The 24,617-nt window shown below is 37.8% G+C and overlaps 1 protein-coding gene across 9 annotated transcripts in view; it reads left to right on the forward strand.

The window, feature by feature from the left end:
• The window catches only part of ptprfa (protein tyrosine phosphatase receptor type Fa), a 196,265-nt gene that overhangs the window by 52,179 nt on the left and 119,469 nt on the right, over positions 1-24,617 (forward strand). For all 9 annotated transcript variants that reach the window (XM_027146418.2, XM_047813428.1, XM_047813432.1 and 6 more), the window contains exon 2: positions 22,278-22,433. In XM_027146418.2, coding sequence (XP_027002219.2) covers positions 22,340-22,433 — 94 coding nt within the window. In that variant the 5' untranslated portion in view covers positions 22,278-22,339. The remainder of the gene's footprint in view (positions 1-22,277; positions 22,434-24,617) is intronic.

Below are 24,617 nucleotides of genomic sequence, written 5' to 3' on the forward strand. Positions count from 1 at the left end.
GTACGCAACTGAACTCTTTTTCCCACTACACTGGCACACCCATCAAAATATGCAGCCCCTGACTGCTCTTTTGTATAATGGTGTTTCAGTGTGTGCCATCTAAAAGAGATGGAGGCAGAGAAAGCTGTAATTAATTCCTGCTCCGAACTACAGCACCTCACCAGGGAAGAAATGGCCACTAGGCATCCTCACCTCTGAACCCAATCATCACGCGTGGCCGGCTAGTTTCTCTCCCAGGATGCCGTTGTTTAGACAGTAAATGATGTTTGCTTGCATGCTGAGTGAAAATCTGAGTAAAAATAGTTTTTTCATTTTATTTGTCTCTAGTGATAACCTATTCGTTGCTGTATATGTTTGGTTCGCACTTGTGTCACTATTACAATAATAATAATCACAGTAATTGATACAGTATGAACTAAACCAAGTCCAAAGCCACTCAGTTCACGTCCAAACGAACCTTGATAACTTTGCAATGCAGTACCACTGAATCTGAACATGATTGATCCCTGCTTTAACTCAACCACAGAAAGTGACAAGTGAATGAAAGACTTTCTATACTTTTAGCCCTGCACTTTGCCAAATGACATACGGCAGAATGTCTGTTTTTGTTTGCATTTTCTTCTGAATCCCTTCATAGTATGAAGTATGAAACCAAATCAGAACCATTTGAAATTAAAGCAGAATTATTTATTACACTCTGATCTGGACTAGGCAAAGTGACAAGCACGTAAGAAAGCATTCACTTACTATTTCATTCAACCTAGATTTAGCATTTAGAATTATATATATTTAATTTTTTCTAAACTTTATTCCTGTCTATCCATATGTTTGTTGGTCTGTCTCGTGAAGAGAAAGAGAGAGAGAGAGAGAGAGAGAGAGAGAGAGAGAGAGAGAGAGAGAGAGAGAGAGAGAGAGAGAGAGAGAGAGAGAGAGAGAGAGAGAGAGAGAGAGAGAGAGAGAAAGGAATCCCTCCCCCATGAGGTTTTCTATTACATGTCTCCGGTCTTTGTTGAGTGACAGTAGAATTTCAAAAAGTTCTCACAGGAGGATCCGGCTAACACCTTTGACCTCATTGTTCTAATCACCAGATTTATGTGCTAAGGGAGGCATTTAAATGTTCCCGCTATCTTCTGTAAGCTTGCATTAATCTATAGAAGACAAGAAGCTGTAGCTGGCACTTTACACTCTGATCACTTTCTATTCCACAAATCCCCTCACACCTTGCAGCCACTAAAGAAGGAATGAACGAGACAGACATCTCAACAGTGTAGATCTTCTGCATGACTTTCTGCTATACCAAATGACTAGTTTCACATTGTTTCTCACTCACTCACTCACTCACTCACTCATTTTCTACCACTTATCTGAACTACCTCGGGTCACGGGGAGCCTGTGCCTATCTCAGGCGTCATCGGGCATCAAGGCAGGATACACCCTGGACGGAGTGCCAACCCATCGCAGGGCACACACACACTCGCATTCACACACTACGGACAATTTTCTAGAGATGCCAATCAACCTACCATGCATGTCTTTGGACCAGGGGAGGAAACCGGAGTACCCGGATGAAACCCCCGAGGCACGGGGAGAACATGCAAACTCCACACACAAGAGGCGGAGTCGGGAACATTGTTTCTCATATAGGTACAAACATCCAAACTGTATTGAAGTAAAAAGTAAGGATGTCTGTGATGTGCCTCAGTTTCCGCTGCTCACAGTTGTACAATATACTGTATCATCTTTAAGCCAGCACTTAATGCACTGCCATGGTGTATGTAACAGCATGAATGCCCCTTCATTTATGTTCCTAACTTCAGAGCTAGTGCTATTGCATAGCCATTACTGTCTTTGCTATTTACGTTTACCATTAAAGTTTACTATTTTCCACACATTTTGCCAAATTGGGGGAATTTGTTAAGTGTCATAAAAATGACATCTGTTTAATCACAGACTTTATTTTAGTATCCCTGTTCCTCATATATCCTGTAAAGAAAGCAGTGAAAGCTGCACTCTGTGACACCCAGCCAGCAGAGCCAGACAGTTGTGGAGTTTGGTGGTGAACTTTTAAAAATTGTTCATGGTCTGATGTAGATTCATTGGGGAAAACGTCTTCCTTGGTGGATCCCTTGCTTTAGATAAAGTTAAAGTTTTTCAAGGTAGAGATAAAGAAGTCGGAATAATTGTTGTATATTTTCTGAAACCTGACAGGGATTTGCAAATGGCTGGCCATACTTCAACCCTGGAAAATCTGCTCCCTTGTGGCAGTCTCTTCTGCTTTCACCAGTCTAGGTGGGCCAAACATAGCCTGAATTCAAAATGAGCCAACAAGCTGATTTGATCACTGTGTCCTTGGGCATATAATTTTGGTGTTGAGTTTATTTTAATACACCAGATGATTGCCATGGTAGATCTCCCTGGTAAAGCCCCTACCAGTGCTCTACAAAGCAGCACACCCACCACTTCTCATACTCACACTCACTCTGTTGTGATGAGCAAGGCCACTGAATTGCTGTATGTCCTCCAATAAAACGTAATAGTGTTAGAGAGCTGGCATCTGTTAAGAACGCTAATGTCTTAAATATCTTACCAGAGTGTCCTGAGCCCAACACCGAGTCTGCATTTAAGTTGTTTGTGTTTTCTGGTTTTATTTCATTGGCGGTTAATGATGTGAAGCAGCCCATTAACATATTAAGTGCTACTGATGGCGTTTAGCTGTTTATCCTAGAGAGTGTATGTGTAAAGATTCCTGTACTGGCCTTGGTATGTGTTAATTAAGATTGCTGCAATTTGTGTGCCCCTGCACAACATATACTTGCCCTGTCAGGTGTTCTAAACCCTCAGTTACCAAATTAGTTCTATTTCTTTTATTCTGGGGAAAGAGTTAGTTAATGTGTTTCATCTGTATGAATCCTGTCTTTGTAATGATAATTCCTCATCTGTTGAACCTACATAGGCTAAATTGGATATGTCCCCTGATCTTAACGCATTAACATCATGTACTTTATTTAAAATTGTGTCTAAATGAGAAAACGGTCTTCTCTGTAGTCTCCAGAAAGCTGTAACACAGTGTTTAAACTGAATGTTTCATCTATATAGGAGTTATATATTGTCACTGTCAGATGTCAGTCCATTTTCAGGTAAAGTAAGGTTTCATAAAACATTTCTCATGCTAAGAAATCTTGGTTGGCCCACTGTGAAGTCATATGCTGTTCTTTATTGTCATATGGATATTGATGGAAAGCTTCATCACCTTATTTCCCCTATTTTATTACAGCCTATTACATATTAATTGACAGCCTCATTCAAGTGCATTTTATTTATTAACACATATGTGTGTTGTCAGCAGATTTCCTGAGGCTATTTCTACATACACCCTTAGATCAAAGTTATCAAGGTCTACAAATTTTGTACCACCTTCATCAGACCAGCCAACACTCTCACTTCATGTTTCAGTTGTTTTTGTGGATAGCCCTTAATTTAGACATCAAACACCAAGTGTGTACCACCCTGAATCCCAGGGTGCACACAAGTGTTTCAGACAGACCTTTAAAAATACCCTGCAAACATACTGATTGGTTTTAACGCTTCTGAGCTCATTTTGGCTCACTCTATCTGTTGGCTGTTGAACGTTTTGTCAGAGAAATTCTTTTATCTGCTCTGCCATGCCATAGTAAATGAAACATAGATTACATCCTCTCTCTTTATAAGCACTTACGGCTGGCAAGGGACATGGCTAGAAAAGCTGGAAGTTACTTCCAGGCGGAAATGAAAAGTCATTATGACCAAAAGACAGCAGCAGGTTTTTAGCATTTAAACTGGAGTGAGGATGCTCACTGCAAGCTAGGTTGACTGGGCCATATGAAATTCAAGAAAAACTCAACCTTAAACTCCAAAATTATTGAAGTGTCATTTTTACTTCAATTGTCTCTTCTGACTATTTAACCAAGTCTTTACATCATTTTATCCAAAAAAATAAACAAATAGCCCTTTCGAACTGATCTATAAAAATAAATATTAAGACTGTAATTGAGAGTTCTCCAGTGCTATTATTTAGACATGTTCAGATGCTATTGAACCACATTTATTCAGCATAATATATTACTATTTATTCAGCGTATATGCATATGTATTATTCAGCAGAATGTATTGGTTGTTAGTTATTCAGCATGGTATACTACTTGTTCTTTTCATGTCAGACATTTAAAGTGTTTATAAGGCTATCCTTTCTTGTTATTAGCCACTTGTGTTCTAGTGATGAAACTGGATTCGGACATCGTGGAAAGAAAAAAAAACGTACTCATTTTCAATTCCATGTGTGGAGGACTGTGTGGGTCGTGTTGGCTCAGATAAATTTGTTATTCAACTTGACCTAATTGAAGGAAATTTCCACTTTTACTGACCTCAATTGAAGTTCTCCAGTATTGGTGCTAGGTTGGGTTGATTGGCAGGATGGGGGATTGGAGATGTGGTTTAGTCAAGGCGTTTATTTATTTTTGTAGTTTTGTTTAGTGTTGGGGTTTTTTTTCCAGTTATTTTTGTGCATAGTCATCCAATACAACCTAGATATACAAGATTACTTGGAAACACAGATTAAACAGATGCGTTCTTAACACAGTTCTGTATTGTATCTGATTAATTATGAATGATTAATATTATTCAGGCATAATATCATATATTTATTAGACATTATTAGTTAATTATGACCTTTCAGAAAGAAGAATTTAGGGCTGATCTTTTTCTTTAGCAAAAGTGCATCAGGGATTTGTAATTTAGTCCTTTTTACCTTCCTTTCTGCAAATATGCTACTAATTGAACTTAAATAAGATTTTACTGACATGATTGGCTATTATCATTGCTTCTGTAAGAATTTTCCTGATGTAGTTTGACCATTTGCTAACTCCTTACAAGAAAGAATCCCATGTGTTTGGTCTTCTGAGTGTTAAATGGTCTTTAAAACTGTAAAGTTATTGTTAGCCAAGTCCCTTGCTGCTTGTTGAAAATGACCTTAATAAACCCTTTAAATTAGAGGTGGATGCCAGCAAAACAGGTGCCGCTGATGTCTTCCCTTAGGAGGATGATAAAGGAGGTGATAACACTGTTTATTTTTGTAACACATTATTTGGCTAGATCACTGTATGGATACTGCACAAACATTCAATAATGCATCTGTGGACTGTCAACAACCTGTCAGTTGACTGCCATCAATCAGCCAATCGATTATTTTCCAACAATATGGCAACAGTTGTTGATAATCTGTATGCATTGTATGATCTTTTAACTTTCTCTTTCCTTATATTTAGACAGCCCAGTTTAGGGTTAAAGATTTTTAGCAAAAAATCTATACACATTCGGTGTATAGAGTACTGCATTTTTGCCATTTTGGCTTTATTTAATTTGGATATTCTACTTTGAAGGTTTTAAAGAGTAGTAGATCATATTAGCACTATGAAATTTTCTCATAGCATGTTATTGAACGAGAGTTAAACATGATTAGTTTGACATGTTGTCGAGAATCCGTTGATAGGTTGCCTTTAATACACTCTATAGAGCATCTAAATCTTTATTAAGGCTTTGCTTTATTATTTGCAACAAGACTTTGCTTGGAAGTTCTGCTCCTATCCTGTAGTACAGTGAGCTCACTCTTATCATGTTGTACACTAACCACAACCCACTAATATTTCTATGCTGTACATTTAATACTAACCAGCTTCTTTTAACTTAACTTGCTCATTTATCATGCAGGGTTTTTTATTTGAACATTGTCCCTAAAAAGGTGCTGATAACAGTGTGGCTGAGCACCACAGTTGTCACTTCCACCCTGAGGGTCCTTTAAATGCCATGTCAAATATGATGTAGTAAAACAACTTAATATGGGTGTGAAATGATAAGGTAGGAATAGAGGACACCGCAGAAAGAACGGACACGTCACAACATTAAGGAAGGTTCACTAAATGATGAACCATAATTTGTTTTCTAGGATGCAGTGGCATTGCAGTGAAATTTTGTACACTTAGAACATTCAGTACTTATAATACTCAAATTTGAGACAGCTAATGTGTTAGCAGGCTAACAGATGGCTAATAGAGGGGGCGGGGTTTGTTTGTGGCATTGTGTTCAGTAGTTGTGAGCTCATTTGATTTAATTAGATCATCACCCCTAATAAGACACGGTTATATCAAAGATGAGAGATTGTTAAGAGGAAGAGGCAATAGTTATAGTATTACACTGTTACTATGGAGGCTTTTCTTCCCTCCTATATATGATGAATATTTTGCATTCTGAAATGCGGTAACCGTGTTGTTGTAAAAAAAAAAAAATAAACATGCAAATGCAGATGTGGTACATGCATTTCGCCAATTGTACAAATCTTATGTATTTTATAAAGCCTAAGATGCTAATAAGTGTTAAGTTTAAAAAGAATTTAGCCAATGAGTGTTTATTTTGTACCTGATGAATTACATGAATTTGTAAATAAATAAATGGGGTGAGAGATCAACAATTTAGCTGCCTTTTTACTTAAAAAACATCTATAATATTGCTATATAATCTATGCTGACATTTAAATGTTTATATTTGATGCTTGAATAATTTACACATGGTAAAGCTTAACTAGAATAACTAGTTAATAGAGGACTAAATGTGTAGCATAAAAAAACTGGCTTGAAATTGCATTTAGAGCAATTATGAGCTAGGCCTTTAAAGCACATTTTCAGGCTGGAACTTTTGAATGAAAATGCAAAAGTATAATAATATTTAACTGACCTTGAAACTCCCCCCGGCTTGAATGGTTGGATGTCGGTTGTTCCTTTTTATTTGCCTATACACAGAGATTAAAGATTAGATTTCCCTCTGAACAGATACTTTGCCAGAATTTGTGAAGAACCTTGCCAAATACTAGAATCTGGTTATACTAATGTCCTTCAAAGCTTTAAAAAACAGTCTCCGGAGCTGGACAAATAGTTCAGAAATAATTTCTGAACTAAGGGAATAGTTATTGCCTCAGGATTGGACTGTCAGGAAGCTTCTGGCTCTGAAAGAATCGTGACAGTGTTCCACTGGAAAACAGGGACAAAATATTGGGTTTGATAAAGAGGGTGAGAAACACAGGTAAGTATGTTTCACTGGTTTGAATAAAGACAGTGAATGACTCTTCCAACTGCTCCTGTCTTCATCACTTCTACCAAATCCACCAACACCACACACTGGCCCTGGGGAGTGTCTGTCCAGACAGCCTGTGCGGTCTGCCTGATTGGCCTGGTGCTTGCTGGGAGATCTCTGCTGCTGTCTCATTGTGCCTCTGGCAGCCTGACATTCGTGTCACACAGCTTTATTGTTAGTGTGTGATGGCCAGACATAGATCCCGTATTTAGTTTAAGCAATGGGATGACTCCAGGGAACCACTGGCCGACTGCTTTGTCTAAAAAAGTGGACGGCTATAGAGTCTCTGACATCTACTGTAATTAAGCTATCATTTAAAGACATTGGAAAACAAAGAATATTTTTAGTCCAGCTGACTGTTGTGCATTATCCGATCTAGCAGAATGTACAAGAGTTTATTAGAATACCAGGAACTACAAACAAATAATACAAAATAGACACAGTTGATATGGATATGCATTTGGTGGTTATAGATAGGGTTGGAGGATGCATATATCACAATTATTTTCATATATTATTTATTTATGTAGTGCCTTTGAAGAAAAGAAAAGAAACACAACAGGAAGTCTTAGCTAATATTTCAGCTAGCTGTATTGTTTTCGTTCCTCTCCTAGAAGTGGTACGTACGTCCCTCTATTACTGAGTTTGATATATTAAGTGAAACTAAAGAAATATTTTGAAATAGTATTTTATTAGGTCAAAAATAAATAATGAGTTATTAAGTATAAATAATAAGATTCAAGATTGATTTTCAATATTTGCTTTATCCTGGTCAGTGTTGCAGTGGATCCCAAGCCTATCCCAGTGGAGGCAGATACAAGTGCAGATTAGAGTTCATAAACACATAAAAACAAAGAATATGACCATGATAAAAAACAAACAAACTGGACCAAGAACTGACAAACGCTAGACAGTGGGTGCTACACAGGATCGATCGATCGATCGATCTATCTATCTATCTATCTATCTATCTATCTATCTATCTATCTATCTATCTATCTATCTATCTATCTATCTATCTATCTATCTATCTATCTATCTATCTATCTATCTATCTATCTATCTATCTATCTATCTATCTATTCAACATATTTAGTGCGACTACACCAATCTGCTTCATACCTGGTATGGATAAGATATTATTTTGATATAATGATGTACAGTATTTTCCGCACTAAGGCGCAGTCTCAATTACGGGCTCTATTTCTGTACTTAACCCATACATAAGGTGCACCGTATTATAAGGCGCATGCTAAAACATACGGTCTACAAAAAGGTAACAGAAGCAAAACAGTGAGTTTAGTTGAACAATCTTCTCCCACAAATCCATCAAAGTCCTCATCTACTGTGTCTTCTTAACTTGGCGCAGTACATTTTCTTGCTTCCTCCATTTCCGAACCATAGATACATACATGTTGAATTCTTTCAGCTGCTCTATTCCCATTTACAACCGTGTAACTGATAGCCTGTAGTTTGAATTGTACCTCGTAAGCATCTGATTTTTATTGGCGGATGGCAAACCAACTTAAGGTGCATTTACCTCCACCTACTGGACTGGAGTGTGGAGCGTATAATGGTTAGGAAGAAACAAATGTTGTTTTGCAACATACCGGTAGTTATACCTACCGGAGGCGTGGCGGAGGTAAGCGCACGTACTGTACGTATTACGTAATGTCCTCTGATTGGTTTATCGCTGCCAGCGTACGTAGTGTACGTATTACGTCCCTGAGAGCTTACCAAAGTCACACAACATTTTTACAGATTTTTGGAACTCAGTGCACACATAAGGCGCACCGGATTATTAGGCGCATGGCCGATTTTTGAGAAAATGTAAGGCTTTTAGGTGTGCTTTATAGTGTGGAAAATACCGTACTATTTTGAAATAACGACCCATTGAGTCAAAATAGAGACAGAATACTTCAGTATTTTTTCCAACACTTATGGTTCAGAGTTTCCACTGTGTCCATCTTAGTGTGAGATGATGGTGTTTTGTACCAAGAGTGAATTTACAGTATAAGTAGCTGTAACCATCATTGCGAATGGTTTCCTTAAAAAAACATGATCATGTTCACCTGATTATGTTTACACACTTTTTGTGTTTTTTTTTTTTTACAAACTCAATTTGAAGAAAAGCAAGTAAACAAGACAATGGATTATTTTTCAGTAAGTTTCACCGCTGAAAACTTCCAAAACTTTCCATGACATTTGAAGATAAAGAGAAGAAATATGTTCACATCATGAGACATCATGAGGAATCTAGTACAGGACCCATGGACCTAAATGTTGTCTTCTTATTATAATCACCATCCAGTGAATTCACTATATAACAGGCTGTTGTGTTGCTGCTAATGAATAACAAGAGAAAGTCCTATTCAATTTGCTTAGCTTACATGTATAGTACGAAACTGACACAGATGCTGCTCTGAAAGCATCCTAACATCATGGCTGTTTGTCATTGTGTTAATTGCAGAGTGGATGCAGTAATGGCTGGCTCGAGTTTCTCACCCTCACAGTGCCATTGATTGTTGTGTTTTTATTAATTGGAGTGTCAGACACATCTCGTGAATGATTATGGTCTGAGAGCCAGAGAATGATCTGTCAGTGTAATTAAACATTACTGTTAATGAAATGTCCTTTTTATATACACGTGCACGTGTGAGGGTTTTTACTGGGAGTAATTCATACAGTCCTTTCTGTTTTTCTCACGTTTTGGAGGTGTCCTGCTTTCAGAACTAAAGTTGAGACTCATTTTGTAACCTATATAATCATGTTAGTATAAAAGAGTCTACGAATCGTACATAAGAATTACAAACTTAATGTTTGTGGTTTAACATGCAATGTGTTTAAGCTTTCTTTGGTTCACCAACTTGTAGCCAACTGCACTTCATACTGTGTGATGTTTGCATAAGCAACATGGCAACTAGTAGATTAGTGTCTATAAGCTTCACGCAATGAGTCGTGCACGTTCATGCCAGTGTCTCTGTTTTATTGGATGGTTGCTGTAAATCTGCTTTTTCACAATGTCTGTTATAAGCATTTACATTTAAGCACTTAATTCAAGGGGTGTGTTAGTAGGAGTACAATACATGTACACTAAATGGCCAAATGTATGTAGACACATGACCATTAAACCCATATACAGTATGTCTTCTCCAAACTGTTGCTACAAAGTAGAAAACACACAGTTTACAGTATAGAATGACTTTGTTTGTATTAACATGGCAGTGATAACTTTTTCTAAGGTTTTCAGGAATCTCCTTTGATTGAAGCATGGCACATTTCCAATCTGGTGAAGATTAGAGTTTGATAGTGAAAATCCAGGTTTATATTTATAAAACATGGAAGGGCCTGCTGAACTAAACTAAACCTTGACTTCAGTTGATTCCCTCCATTCAATTCAGGCATACATTTTCTGACAAAGATATTAAAAGACATGTTAGATCATTTTGGTCAATAAATAAATGGGAAAATTGTAATGGTTTTGCTCAACAGTTCTTTAAGTTGGTTTTCATTGATTCATCCATTGCTATTTTTTGTGTCTTTACATGAGAATGAAAGATGAGCTGACGTCTTCATTTGGCCTAGATGCTAACATCAGTGTAATGTTTGCTTCTGATTTGTTAAGCAAACTAAAATAGAGATTTTCCTGTCACCATAAATCTCTTTGTTGAGTATAGTTTATGTGCTTTAATCTTGTGGAGGAGATACATGGCTGTATGTGCAGTCCATCACAGACTTAAATCGAGTTATCCCGGTGCAGTAGAAGGCCAGGTCACTCTTGGCTAATCATTAACTCATTATGGTGTAGCAAGCTGTAGATCAGCGTACGGTCTGGTGTGTTGAGCATGGTGACAGGTTTATGGTGGCTTTGGATTTGTCTGAATGGGGCAGTAAAACACTCAGGCACTCGAATTGAGCAGTAGCATGGGAATGGAGAGACTTTTGGGTTGAGGCCACAGTCACAGTGGCAGATGCAGTCATTCAGTAACCAAATGACCACACAGATTTTCTTGTTATGTCTGTAAAAACATCAGGATCCTTTTATATAAAAAGTAAGAGTGCTAATTGAAGCTTCCAATCTTTATAAGTGCATCCTTTAGAATTTGCAAGACAAAAACAAACCCATTCTTATAACAATAGGCTGCTTAACCCTTTGAACCCTGACCTGAATATTCAGCATCTTTCGATTCCTGCTTTATTAGGCTGGGAACTAAGTTGGAACAGCATAAATCACTCATATATTCACGCTCATAATAATTACTTTATGATATAAGCCTAATTATATCTTAACTTTTTTACCCAACCATATTGCCTTCAATAACCTGCTTTGTAGAAACACCATTAGCAGCAACTTCTTTGTTAAGCCTCTACAATCTTTGCTGGATTTAGGTAGGTTCTTCCCTTCCTTGTGGCAGATCCTCTCAAGCTCAATCATATTGAATAGGGAGCATCTGTGAAGTGTTATATTCAAGTCTGTCCTCAATTATTTTATGGCAATAAAGTCTGGACATTGGCTTGGCCACTCATGGTCATTCAGAGTCCCGAAGCCACTCTAGTGTTGTCTGAGCTGTTCAATTTTGAGTGCCTTAGACGATATTTGTCTTATGATATATTTTTAATACAATTTTCAATTGTATTTCACCTTGTTGCACTCACAGACAAAATGAATTTTAACAAGTGCATTTATTTTCATTAGAGAAAATAGAGCCAATATATTCAGCAGCACATCATCCTTGTAATTGAAAGGTTCATTTTGACTTTACCAGAACAAAAAGCTTTAAATAAAAAATAGTTCAACTTTTTGAACAATTTTCATTTTAGTTTAGCAACTGTTAAGGGCAAGACAACTTTTTGGGTTTTAGTTTAAATCTCTTTAATTCAAGTGAAAAAAGATTGTGATTTCCATTACTGTAACAGATAGATAGATAGATAGATAGATAGATAGATAGATAGATAGATAGATAGATAGATAGATAGATAGATAGATAGATAGATAGATAGATAGATAGATAGATAGATAGATAGATAGATAGATAGATAGATAGATAGAGAAGCACATAAATGCACTCCTTCACCTTAATTGCATGTAAGACATTATCCCACAATACATTTATTCATTCATTTATTTGTTTGTTTGTTTGTTTGTTTGTTTGTATGATTGATTGTCCACAGTAAAACAATATGATACGTAAGTTTGTCAGGAATGAATGCAATGCTTTGGTCGCTTATTTGGCATCACTGCTAAACCTGTTAAGCAAACATTTACAGCATGAGGGAACAGAGTGGAGGCAGCTGCCAGGCGGAGAGGGGAAGAGATTAATGTGGTGTGTGCACGTGCTATTCCATATAGCCTAGTCCCATCACCTATTTTTTTCTGCCCTTTTTAGTGTGATTGCGCCATTAATTTTTCCGTTGACACTTTATTTCATTATAATAGCCTGCTCCCTCTTACTCTCCCTCCCTTTCTCTTTCTCTCGCTCTCTGTTTATCCTTCTCTATCCCCTTCTCGCCCTCTCTCGCATGTTTCCATCTTTCCCTATGGACACATGACACATGATCCTGATTAAAAACATTTTCTAGCCCAAAGCCGGTTTGTTCAGAGGAGCTCCCTAATGTACCGTACGTTGCGGTGAAGATGAGTATGTGTAACTCAGGATCAGATCAAGGTCACACTGGTCTGCTTCTCCAAGCTGTTGATGGTGTGTATGTGTTAATGTGACCCGTGCAGTTCTGATGTTTTTATGAGCTGTAGACAACTGGCTTGTACAACAGATGAGGTTATATAAAAGGTCTTGTCGATTCGGTTAGGAGTGTGTTTTGGTACATTATGTGTGTGTTTAACAGTGTGTGTTTCATGCCTTTGTAAATCTGTATGACTACACAGTGCTTTTCTCAGCATGAAAGCGTCAAGTGCATAAATTGGTTGACAAAATAATCAGTTTGGTTATATATGAAGAATCCAAGCAGTAAGTAATGTGTACTAAAATGATTAATCCTGAGGTAGTGAAAACTGCAGCGTACTTATGCGAAAATTCATTTGTAACAAAATAAGTAATCTGCTGTCCTGACAAATGTCCCCACATGGTCAAACCTGTTTAATATATTTGTAGGGACTTCTATGTCTTTAACAAGGTATATAAACATGCTCCCACACGCGCACACACGTTCTTGCTACAGGCGCGGATATTTCTCTCAACGGCATGACACTCGAGAGGCACAAATCCAGCAGGATTGTGTAGCTGGAGGGGCTCAGTGGAGGAAAGTGATGCACCTGGCTGCTACTCATGAGCTCTATTAGTCTCCAACATGGGTGTGTGTGTGTGTGTGTGTGTGTGTGTGTGTGTGTGTGTGTGTGTGTGTGTGTGTGTGTGTGTGTGTGTGTGTGTGTGTGTGTGTACGTGTGTGTACAGCATTTTAAAATAAATAGCATTCAGACATCCTCTGGACATCCCAGTAGGCGTGCCCAGCACTATTACTTAACTTCTCTCTTGAATTGACTTGTTCTACGTCTCCTTTCTCCGAGTCGGATGGATGGAAGGAGGGATTAAGAGGAAGAAGGAAAGCACCCTAAGGAAAGTGTGTCTCTTTATGGATGAGATGCTCAGCACTCGACTTCCTCTCTTCCCATCTGTGAAGAGAAGATATCAGTCCTCTTGCACTCAACCCCTGAGCTATAAACGCTGCGCTGAGACACAGAGCTGATGAGAAAATAATATTTCATCTTAATTTATTCACTCAGTTTAAAAAATGCCAGCTATTGTTTGGCCTTAATCCAGAACCCTACACCTTCTGAATGCTGATGTAAAACCAGGTAGACCCTACAGAGAGCTTTGTGTCCTGGCTTGATTCACGAACCATTCAAAAGTTGACCCAATGGAAAATAAACGGTCAGACTGTTATCATGACTTTCTAGAAAAGAGCTAAAAGAGTGTACGTTCAAGTGTCTTATACCCTAATATTCCCTCCAGTGACATTACAATCAATCCCTTCAGAATTTCTCAGAGTTTATTTTTTGATTATTTCAATTTGTTTGTGTGTTTTTTTTTTGTTGTTGTTTTTTTTTGTGATTATTGCAGAAAACTACTTGAATTGACAAAATTGCAAGCCCAGGATTCTTCTTTAAAACTCCTATCAGAGAAGACAGTTTGCTTTTATTGCTTTCTGTGATAGCTGTTCTTATGTTCGAGATACGTGAATGATGAGAGCTTTGGTTGTTTGCCTGTTGCGATGATGTCACTCGATACGAATTGGCCCGAATCTGTTTAAATCGTGCAGTAATTGTGAAAAATATACTGTCAAATATCTTGGAGTTTAATTGACTTTTGGTTAACTTCTGTAATCGCACATTTGTGAGATCCTGGAGCGAGTGTAAAGCGTTTATGGCCACTTTCAAAATTGAGTTAAGTTGAAATAGTAAGGATTTCATCCAATCACACTTTGTATCACAGAACAGACGCATTGTTCATAAGTTGCATGAGAGTTAAGCATGTGTGCGTTTGTTTGTTAATTATTTAATAGTACTCTCTTTTTATTTTTTTTTCCTATCAGAGGAGATAGGAGAAGACTTATTTTGCTTATCTTGTGGACAGTGTGGTAAAATAATAAACACCATTTAAAGGGATTTGTACGTGTAGGAGATGTGTGATCCGTCACCTTATTCTGCCAACCTTTGGCCAGTTGGCTTTGAAGAAGAGAGCATTAAATTAATAACAACGTCAAATCTAGATCGACAGCTAACCCTCGTTCGTTAAACCATAATGTTTCTTTCAAAACCTCAGCACATTTAGGCATTTAGTTTGCATAATGTTTGTACATCTAATTCAGTTCTGTAAACCCTATGTGCTGAGTGAGTAAATACTTAAAAAAGTCCATAAAAGCGTGCACCTATTAACCCAATCGTTTAGAGAATGCTCTTGAGTGCTGAGTTACAGACCATTTTCCTGAAAATTTTGGAATAGTGGCCTTATCCTCTCTCATTCTTCCAGCCTTGGCTTTCATTTGAAGTAAATGTCTTGTTCAATTTGCCTGCAGCCAAGTACGATGGTAATTCCTGGTACGGATGCATTAACCTCTATTTTGTGGGATTTAAATGAAGTGGCTGGAGCGATAACTGAAGAAGAATAATATTGACAGGATTAAATAAGCTCTTCACTCTCCAACCTTCGGCTACTGTTTCATTTCATTTACTTAATTGAATATTGAATATACAGTAGCTGGCTTTCTGAGTGCTGCATCTGAAATATCTATATTAAGCAACAACTGCTACAATCATGCAGATGTTAGAAGTGCACTTTTTATTAACATTTTTTACAAGCATGTCTTTAATTGTGTGGTACATGGTTTTTTTCTGTCACTTGGCCTGCAACACAGCAGAAGCATTGGCTGTGTTTAGAAATTGATTTTTTCTCTTTTTGGGGATTATATTATTTATACATTACTCGGTTAAATGAGCTTTCCGAAAGAGGTTGTCACTCCATAATCCAAATCCATCGATTTATTAGAGTGTGGATTTCAATCAGGGAATCTTAGCAACTCGGTTTACACACACTGAGAGTAAACTTTGTGTGTTTGACACTAATATACATTAAATAATCTCTATAATCCAACAAGCTCTAATTGCAATTCTTTCCACCAGCAAATGCGGCTCTTTGGTAGCATTCACACGTCTGTGCAGCTCCAGACTTTTTCTGTTTTCTGTCATTTATTCCCCTTCATTGCAAAGCAACACTGTTATAGTAATAATATCGATGCTATTTTAATTTAAAAAAAAATACTCAACAACTCAGCTCAACTTTCATAGTAGAGAAAGTAGAACCTTTGAAGGAAACAATGGTTTGAAAGGACTAACACATTCAGGAATAAGGTCTTCAGCATTATTCTACTGTTTGCTCTTGGTGAGCCAGTGTGAGACTGTCTTGCCATCTGTGTGGAGACGTTAACGGAGATTTGCAGCCGTGTTGTACATGCTCTCACACACTAGCAGTCTCTTGCCACTTCTCCTTTCTGCTCTCAACAGATGCTGTGGGATCTCCAGGGCTTCACTCACTGTGGTGTAAAAGAGCAAAGTGTTTTATTTATGCGTGCTATGTTTACATGGTCAGCTCTTATGAGACCATGCATTGCCAAGGTTCTGATTAAACATAGAGCATTATGGGAAAAGGAGGGTGTTACGGTCATGTTATTCTTATATCTAAGATCAGAAGAATTCGAAATGTGCCAATATAAAATACTCATTAAAAATGATTGTCTTTCAGTTGAATGCTATTCAACTAAAGCTAGATTTATATTGTATTCGTTGTATTATTATTAGTTGTTCCGCTACTTGAAACTAAAATCACAAGAATAGAGATTGGGCATTTTAGTGATATTATAACCAAACACAGTCAAAAAAAAGTTCTGGCATCGTCCTAAATGTTTATTAAAATCCCAGCGCATTATTAAAGCTGCCTCATTTATCTATCACTTATCTAAAATTAAAAGCCACAGAAAGGAGAGAGTCACATGCTGGTTTGAGACCTTAAATGAAATATTGCTTTCTTTTTTTACCTCAAGCTCACTTCGAAGAATCTTTCTGTCTTTGCTAGCTGTTAACACTGATTGGCCAAATGTAAGGGGAACAGCTTAATTTTTTTAAATTGACGACATTTTGCTACAGGATCTTCATTTTATAATCTGACATTGAAAACATGTTACTGCACAGTCTGGGACAGATTTTGGCCAAGACTTTGCTGGGATCATGTCATAATAATCCTAAAGGACTGATGTAATTGCACAGTCTAAAACCGGCTTAAACGGTTTCTGTTCAATTGGATTTGCATGTACAGTGACAATAATAATATTGTGTGTGTTGAAAATTGCAATATTTTAGCTCTTGACTGTAAGCAGTTGATCATTTCAAGAAGATAGGCTTCATGTCAAAACTTGAATGAATTTCCAGGTTACGCACTTGCACTTTTAGGAGTCATAGAAGGGAAATACTTTATAATCACACTCTCTGGTGGGACTCAGATGAAGATGGGTTCCCTTTTAAGTCTGGTTCCTTTCTAGGTGTCTGGTTTCTTTCTCATATCATCTCAGCTAGTGTTTCCTTGCTACTCTCACCTCTCGCTTGATCATGATGGATAGAAATATTTCTGTAAAGTTGCTTTGTGACAGTGTCCATCGTTAAAGTTGCTATATAAATAAAATGGAATTGATTGACATGAATAATAGTACACTATTAATTGAAACCATGCTAGAAGCGACACTTTAGTCCACATGGTCCATCTCACATGTGGGTATCAGCAATAGTGAAGGTTTATGCACATGTATTGTGAGCAGAATTGTCTCTCTAGTAAAGAGATATATGTGTGATATCTTTAATTTTTCTCAGAATCAGTGCAGAGACTATACAGGTCAATCACTATGGCACTATCTGCTGCTAATCGTCATCCCCTTTTGTCTGAGGTTTTGCGGGAAATGACATCTGTCTGCTCTTAAATGGCTAATTCAATAAAAGGTTTGCATTTTGCACTTATCTTGATTACCTCTGTTGGTTAATACACATGAGAGACATTGTAATCATTCACAGTGACTGAGACAACATGAGAGGAGAAGGAGGAAGGGGTCACTTAGGGGTCATAACCTTCAGAAAACAGCCTATTAGTACAAGCAGGTCCCTAAAGACAAAGCCAGCTGTGCAGAAACACCCACGAGAGCCATTCCTGATCTATGTGACCAAGCTGCACTTATTATTTAAAGCACTTTATTTAATTAGTGCACTGACACAGATTTGTCATACATATGAGCTTGAGAGATATAGCTTGAGAGTCATATACTGTTTAACAGAACAGAGAATAAAATAAAATGAGTAAATGAAAGTATTCAGCATTCACTACTTAGTAGTACTTTATGTAAAGGTTAATGTGCCAATATGGCTGATACGTGGCAAATCCTAAATCAGTAGAAAATAATCAAATAATTAAAGGTAAATGCTTAACAAAGAAACAGAAGCGATTATGTGGTTTGATTGGACAGACGGTTGGTCAGATATATTCACATTAACTTGCACAAGGATTTGTAAGTCAGTATGAACAGTTTTTATGTGTTATAATTGATCTCCCGTGTCAGTGCTTTGTAACAGTCAGATATATACAGAGATTAGTGAGAGAACATCTGTTTATTCGCTTCAATTTTATTTGAATGGCACTTTTGGCTTTTGTTTTAACTTTTATTGTCACAAAGCAGCTTTACAGATATACACTGCATGTGCAGTATGTATGTACAGTATCTCACAGAAGTAAACACCCCTCACATTTTTTCTAAATATTTTATTACACCTATGTAAAGTAGTGAGGTGAGTGTACAGCTTGAATAACAGTGTAAATTTGCTGTTCCCGCAATATAACTCAACACACAGCCATTAATGTCTAAACCGCTGGTGAAAATGTCCAAACTGGCCACAAAGTGTCAATATTTTGTGTGGCTACCATTATTTTCCAGCACTGCCTTAGCCCTCTTGGGCATGGAGTTCAACAGAATCCTCTTCCACTCCTCCATGATGACATCACGAAGCTGGTGGATGTCCTTGCGCTCCTCCACCTTCTGTTTGAGGATGCCTCCATGCTCAACAGGATTTAGACATGCTGGGTTTGAGGTCGTAATCATGTTGGAATACTGCGGCCCAGTCTCCGAAAGGAGGGGATCAAGTCACACTTGTCTTTGTACTCCTCACTTGGTTGCCACCACAAAAATAAGTTTATCTTGAGGTCATCAGACCATGGTTCCAGTAATCCATGTCCTTAGTCTGCTTGTCTTCAGCAAACTGTTTGCGGGCTTTCTTGTGCAATCATATTTAGAAGAGGCTTCCTTCTGGGAAGACAGCCATGCAGACCAATTTGATCAATTTGATGCAGTGTGCAGCGTATGGTCTGGGCACTGACAGGCTGACCCCCCCCCACCCCACCCCACCCCCCCACCCCTTCAACTTCTGCAGCAATGTTGGCTGCATTCATACGTATATTTCCCAAACACAACGTCTGGATATGACGCTGACGCTGACCACGTTCACTCAACGTCTTTGGTCGATCATGGCGAGGCTGAGTTGTTCTGAGTGGAACCTGTCCTGTTAAACCACTGTATGGTCTTGGTCACTGTGCTGCAGCTCATTCTCATTCTCATACCCTACACCAGCTTTATGTAGAGAAACAATTTTTGAGGGGGTCCTCAGAGAGTTCTTAGCCATGAGGTACAATGTTGAAATTCCAGTGACCAGTATGAGAGAGTGAGAGCGATATCATTAAATTTAACACACCTGCTCCCCATTCACACCTTAGACCTTGTAACACTAACGAGTCACATGACACCGGGGAGAGAAAATGGCTAATTGGGCCCAATTTGGACATTTTCACTTAAGGGTGTACTCACTTTTGTGGCCAGCGGTTTAGACATTAATGGCTGTGTGTTGAGTTATTTTGAGGGGACAGCAAATTTACACTGTTTTACAAGCTGTACACTCACTATTTTATATTGTTGCAAAGTGTCATACAGTATCTTCAGTGTTGTCACATGAAAAGATATAATAAAATATTTACAAAAATGTGAGGGGTGTACTTACTTCTGTGAGACACTATGTATGTACGTACCTATCTATGTATGTATGTATGTATGTATGTATGTATGCATAGACAGACAGACAGACAGACAGACAGACAGACAGACAGACATTTAAGAGATAACTTATAAGTAAGCCAGAAGCAACGCTTGTAAGAAAAATCTCTGAGCTGATCAGGATCAGGAAGAAAGATCAGGAAGAAACATTGAGACTCAAGAGGGAAATCATCTTCATCTAGGTGACACCGGAGAGTGTGATTATTACTAATTTCCCCTCTATAACTGTGCACTGTAAGCTCATATGAGCAATTATATAACCACACAACAGATTGTGGCCTTTGGAGTAAAAACTCTTTAAGTTTATTTCAACTACATTTGAGTATGCATGCATGACCATAGAATATACTCTAGAACAAGTTAAATGAAATCTTTCCTTGTAGTTGATTTTCAGTTATTTTCAGTTCATGTGGAGTTAAAATTCAACAGAGTTAGAATTTAATATTGAACACCGTTCCACCGGTGGAACACTACCGCTAGGGGCTGAAGCTGCATAATTTCATTGTAACTTTTAAGCATTAAATCCTCTAAAAACACGAAAAAACTTATGTTTCTAGTAAAGTTTATACTCTCAATATTTTTTTAAGCCCACGCACAAAGCATAATATGATTCATAGCCGTCATACTCTTAGAAAAAATTTTTGGGAGAAAACTGACCTAGGTGGCGCTAGACCAGTTTTTCCTTACCTTTAGACGCATCCCTTTCTTCACTGGGGTAATATATTCCAAAACAAATATTCCACAAAAATCCACACAGGTCCAAGGAACTGAAATCTGTAAGCCTTTTAATCCAAAACGCTTTGGTCGCGCCGCAAATATTCCGAAAAATTGGAAACAGTGGTGCGCCACCATCTTTGTTTCGGCTCTAACTTCTCATTGGGGTATTCAAAAATTCTAAATTTACGTCATATTTATAGCCCAGGGCGCAACGAATCAAACAAGCCCTCACTTAAGCCAATCGGTGCTTGTATTGCAGAGATAGACGGCTGAGAAGCCAATGAGGTCAGACATCATTTTTGGGAACCCGCCTTTGACTGACAATTACTCCTTCCAATAGCAATGAAATTGGCCGGGACCTATACAGCTCTTTAGCCAATAAGGAGACGATTCCAACGGTATGCCACGACCCGCCTCTCTAATGCTGGCTTCTGCGCGAAAATCGTGCGCGATGGGTTTATTGCGCAATCCTTGAACTTTTCACACTCTCCCAGCTCAGGGTGTCAGGTTACAGGCCTCTTTACACAGCAGAATAGTAGAGAGAGAGGCTGTGCTGGTTTTTGGCCATTTAAACTGAGCATGCAGTCTTTTAATTCAAAGTTATACAGTAAACAAGTAAACAAGAAACACATGACCGGATGGACATGTCCGTAGAAAAATAGTGTTATTGAAGCCATTTTTGGGTCTTTTGACTTGATTTTTTTTTTGGTGAAAGCCAAGACATGTGGCTATGACCCTCAGGTGTTAAATGTTACCTAACATGTTCCAGAGAAATAAGATAAATTAAAAACCTCAGGCGAAAATCAAAATTTTCCATTCTAGCCTCTGTAACTTTGTGTCAGTAAGGCCTAGAATCAATCTGACACTTGTATCTGAAACTAGAGAATCACTTCTTTCCAATGAGACCAGGCTCACCCCTGTGTGTTAAAGTATGTGGGAGCTGTATCACTTTTTGTTTTGTATACAATTTCGTCCGATCGTTCGTGTGCGATAACAGGTTAAAGAGTTAAATTTAACTCCTAACTAGAGTTTATTTAAATAATAACCCATTTATAATCTTAAAAAATCTTAAACACTAAAATGGTTTCAGGTGAAAATAATAATAAGAAAATAAAGAGATTCAAACTCACAACCTCCTGATTAGTACAAACTATTATTATTAACACCATAACCACTGAGTTACTGCTTCTAAACAAGATCAGTGTTCTCTGAAAATACCTCGGCATAAAAAATAGTTTTTTTTTCAATGTCCAAGATAATGTACAGGGTGCAGGATATACAGTATGTAGACAAAGCAACACCAGGCGGAGTTGAATCAGGCTCCTCAATACTCAGTGCGTGAAAGCCAAAATATTATACTGCTTTACATTTACAGCATTTGGCAGACATCCTTATCCAACATGCAAAAGTGCTTTTAAGTCTCTATCACTGAATACATTAACTCTGTTTCACTAAGTTGCAGACTTAATACACACATGCGACAAACAGGAGAGAAAGTGCTAGTACACGTATTTCATGAAGTAGGTCTTCAACTGTCGTTTAAAGATGCAAGCGACTCCTAATATCTAACTCTTACCCAAGTCTATGTTTTATACCAAGTTTATTCAGAAATTTGCTCTTTTACTGGAAGTTGATTTATCTGAAGTTATCAAATGTTCACCGATGGAGACTTGAGTGCAAAACTGTCATAATGTAAGGAAATTGCAGGTGTTAACTTGCAATCACAATGTTTAAAATGTGTCTCTCATTTGCAGGTGTGTGTCGATGCTGCGGTGAGCTGCTAGGAGTTGAGGTGTGGGGAGTGTGAGCTCAGGTCATGGTGCCACATCACACACGGTCGTCTCGTTTCCACAGCGCGGCCAGCCTGCTGCTGCTGCTGCTTGGACTCGCTATACATATACGGGGAGACAGTGAGTATCTTAAACTACCAAACACACACACAATGCAGACTAACACTGACACACAAGCATAGCAACTCAGACCCTCTCCTGTGCACAAACAGATACGTCTTGTTGTGTGTGTGTCTCCATGGAGAGAGCATTAGTGTGTGTTAGTGTGCTGAAGAATGACAATCTCCTGCTGTTGGCAAAACAAACTCAAATAACAGCCCTTGTGTTTGAGCAGTGTGTGCTCTCTCAGCAACGCTGCGGAAACCCATTTACTACACACGCAGACACACTGTTTAGTATGGAAATGTGTTCAGCAATCAATGTGAACATGAGTGTGTAAGACAGAGAGAATGGTGCAAAGGAAAATTCTCACTAACCCTGCTTACATGCTTACAGCCAGTCTAATAACCTAATAATCATCTGACTGGTTATCATCTGACTGCAGTCAGAATACTTGAGCACTTTCATACACACACCTCAACACACCAAGGTCAATCTGCATAACCTTTCTTATCTAAAGAGCTGTATAATCGTTTTAATAATGCTGTACGTGGAGGAATTGAAGCTTAATTATATTTTAGCGTGATGCAAGCTAAACAATACTGTGGCTTCACAAATCTTTCGAAACAGAATGAATCATAATGCACTTTTTTCAGTTCAGTAAAGATATGGAGTACTTTTTGATGGGTTGGATAGAGCATAAATTTTGCTAAGAGGTGATTAGATGCTAATAGAAGAATAGAAGAAAAAAACATTACTTAGCTGGTATAGTTGTTACTTGTTGCCACAATAGCATTTAAATAGGCATTAAATAGCCAGTGTCCAGGGTAACAGTGAATATATACATGTTTTATACAAATAGTTTGGTTTGGATCGGTACAGATGTTTGTGTGTGGTCAGGCAGATGAATTCTATGGTAAAGCTTGTATGGAAATGTTATAAGCTTGTAAGAAAATCCTTGAAAAAACGGTTTCCTTGAAGTAAAATGCAGTCAATCAATCTCTGATCTCTGGGGTTTGCTTCTTCTGCAGTTTAGCTTCGGGGCTAATGTTGCTAACAAATAAAGTAGGTTTAAATCCACCAGTATAGCATGAGATGCTCATTTTGTCAGTAGGACTGGTGCATTATGGGTAAAACCCTGCAGTTTACTGCTTAATCTAATCAATTACAACTTAAAATCTTGTTTCGTGTTTGGCCCTCAGCAATATAGTGCCCTATCTTTTTTCGTGATTGTCAAGAAAAACTAGCGTTTGTCTTTATTTTAGCACGTTTATTATTTTGGGTAGATTTGGTAAGTTGTGGTTATAGATTACAGATACAAGTGAAGTTATAGACATAAATTAGTCTTATGCAAATAAATTAGTAGCTAATTAGTAAAACAAAAGTAATGTTTTCCAAAAAAAAAGATCCATGTGCAAAACTCCTGAACTAGTTTTATTTGCATAATCATGGTGCTTATAAGCCTGGTGCATTATGGGGACATCTCTGAAGTTTTATCTTTCCTGCTACATCTGCTACAGTAGCTTGGGGAAAATAGACTCTTGCAAAACAGCACTTAAATTACTGATAATGAAAGTATTGAAAGCAACATCATTACTACCCATTAGCAATTTAGTATGCTCACCTTTAAAAAAAACATTTGGCACACTTTTTCCAAAGAATTTTCAGTAATTATCAGTAAAGTCTCGTTTCAACGTTCCGCCCAGTGCATTACGTCTCATTATATGGTGATCAAAAGCTGCTAAATTGCAAAGAGTTTAGTCTCAAATTAGCACCATGCTTAATTCTGCTAATGAAATCGGTGACATTATAAAGTGAATTAGAAGATATTTATTTGAGATTCTGGCTTTTTTTTTTGTCAACTTCTGGGAAAGAGAAATCTACAGCTACATTTCAGCACCTTCATATAACAGGTTAGGTAGTAAAAGCATAAACTGATGGTTTAGTGGCAGGTCACTGATGGCTGACAATAGTAGCTATAATAAAGATGATGACAGCTTGTGTTAAGTTATCGTGTCCCTGACCTGTGAACATAAAACAACATGTCTGAATCAGCATGCGCACGTCACCGCAACAGCTTTTATAGAGCCTTAACTTGGTACATATTAATAATTCACCAGAAAGCCTGCAGTTACAAACTGTCATCCTCTGTGTATTTGTATGGTGATAATATATGTGAACACAACTCAGTTTCCCTTTAATTCA

This window comes from Tachysurus fulvidraco, chromosome 5 (assembly GCF_022655615.1).
Source record: "Tachysurus fulvidraco isolate hzauxx_2018 chromosome 5, HZAU_PFXX_2.0, whole genome shotgun sequence".
Lineage (NCBI taxonomy): Eukaryota > Metazoa > Chordata > Actinopteri > Siluriformes > Bagridae > Tachysurus > Tachysurus fulvidraco.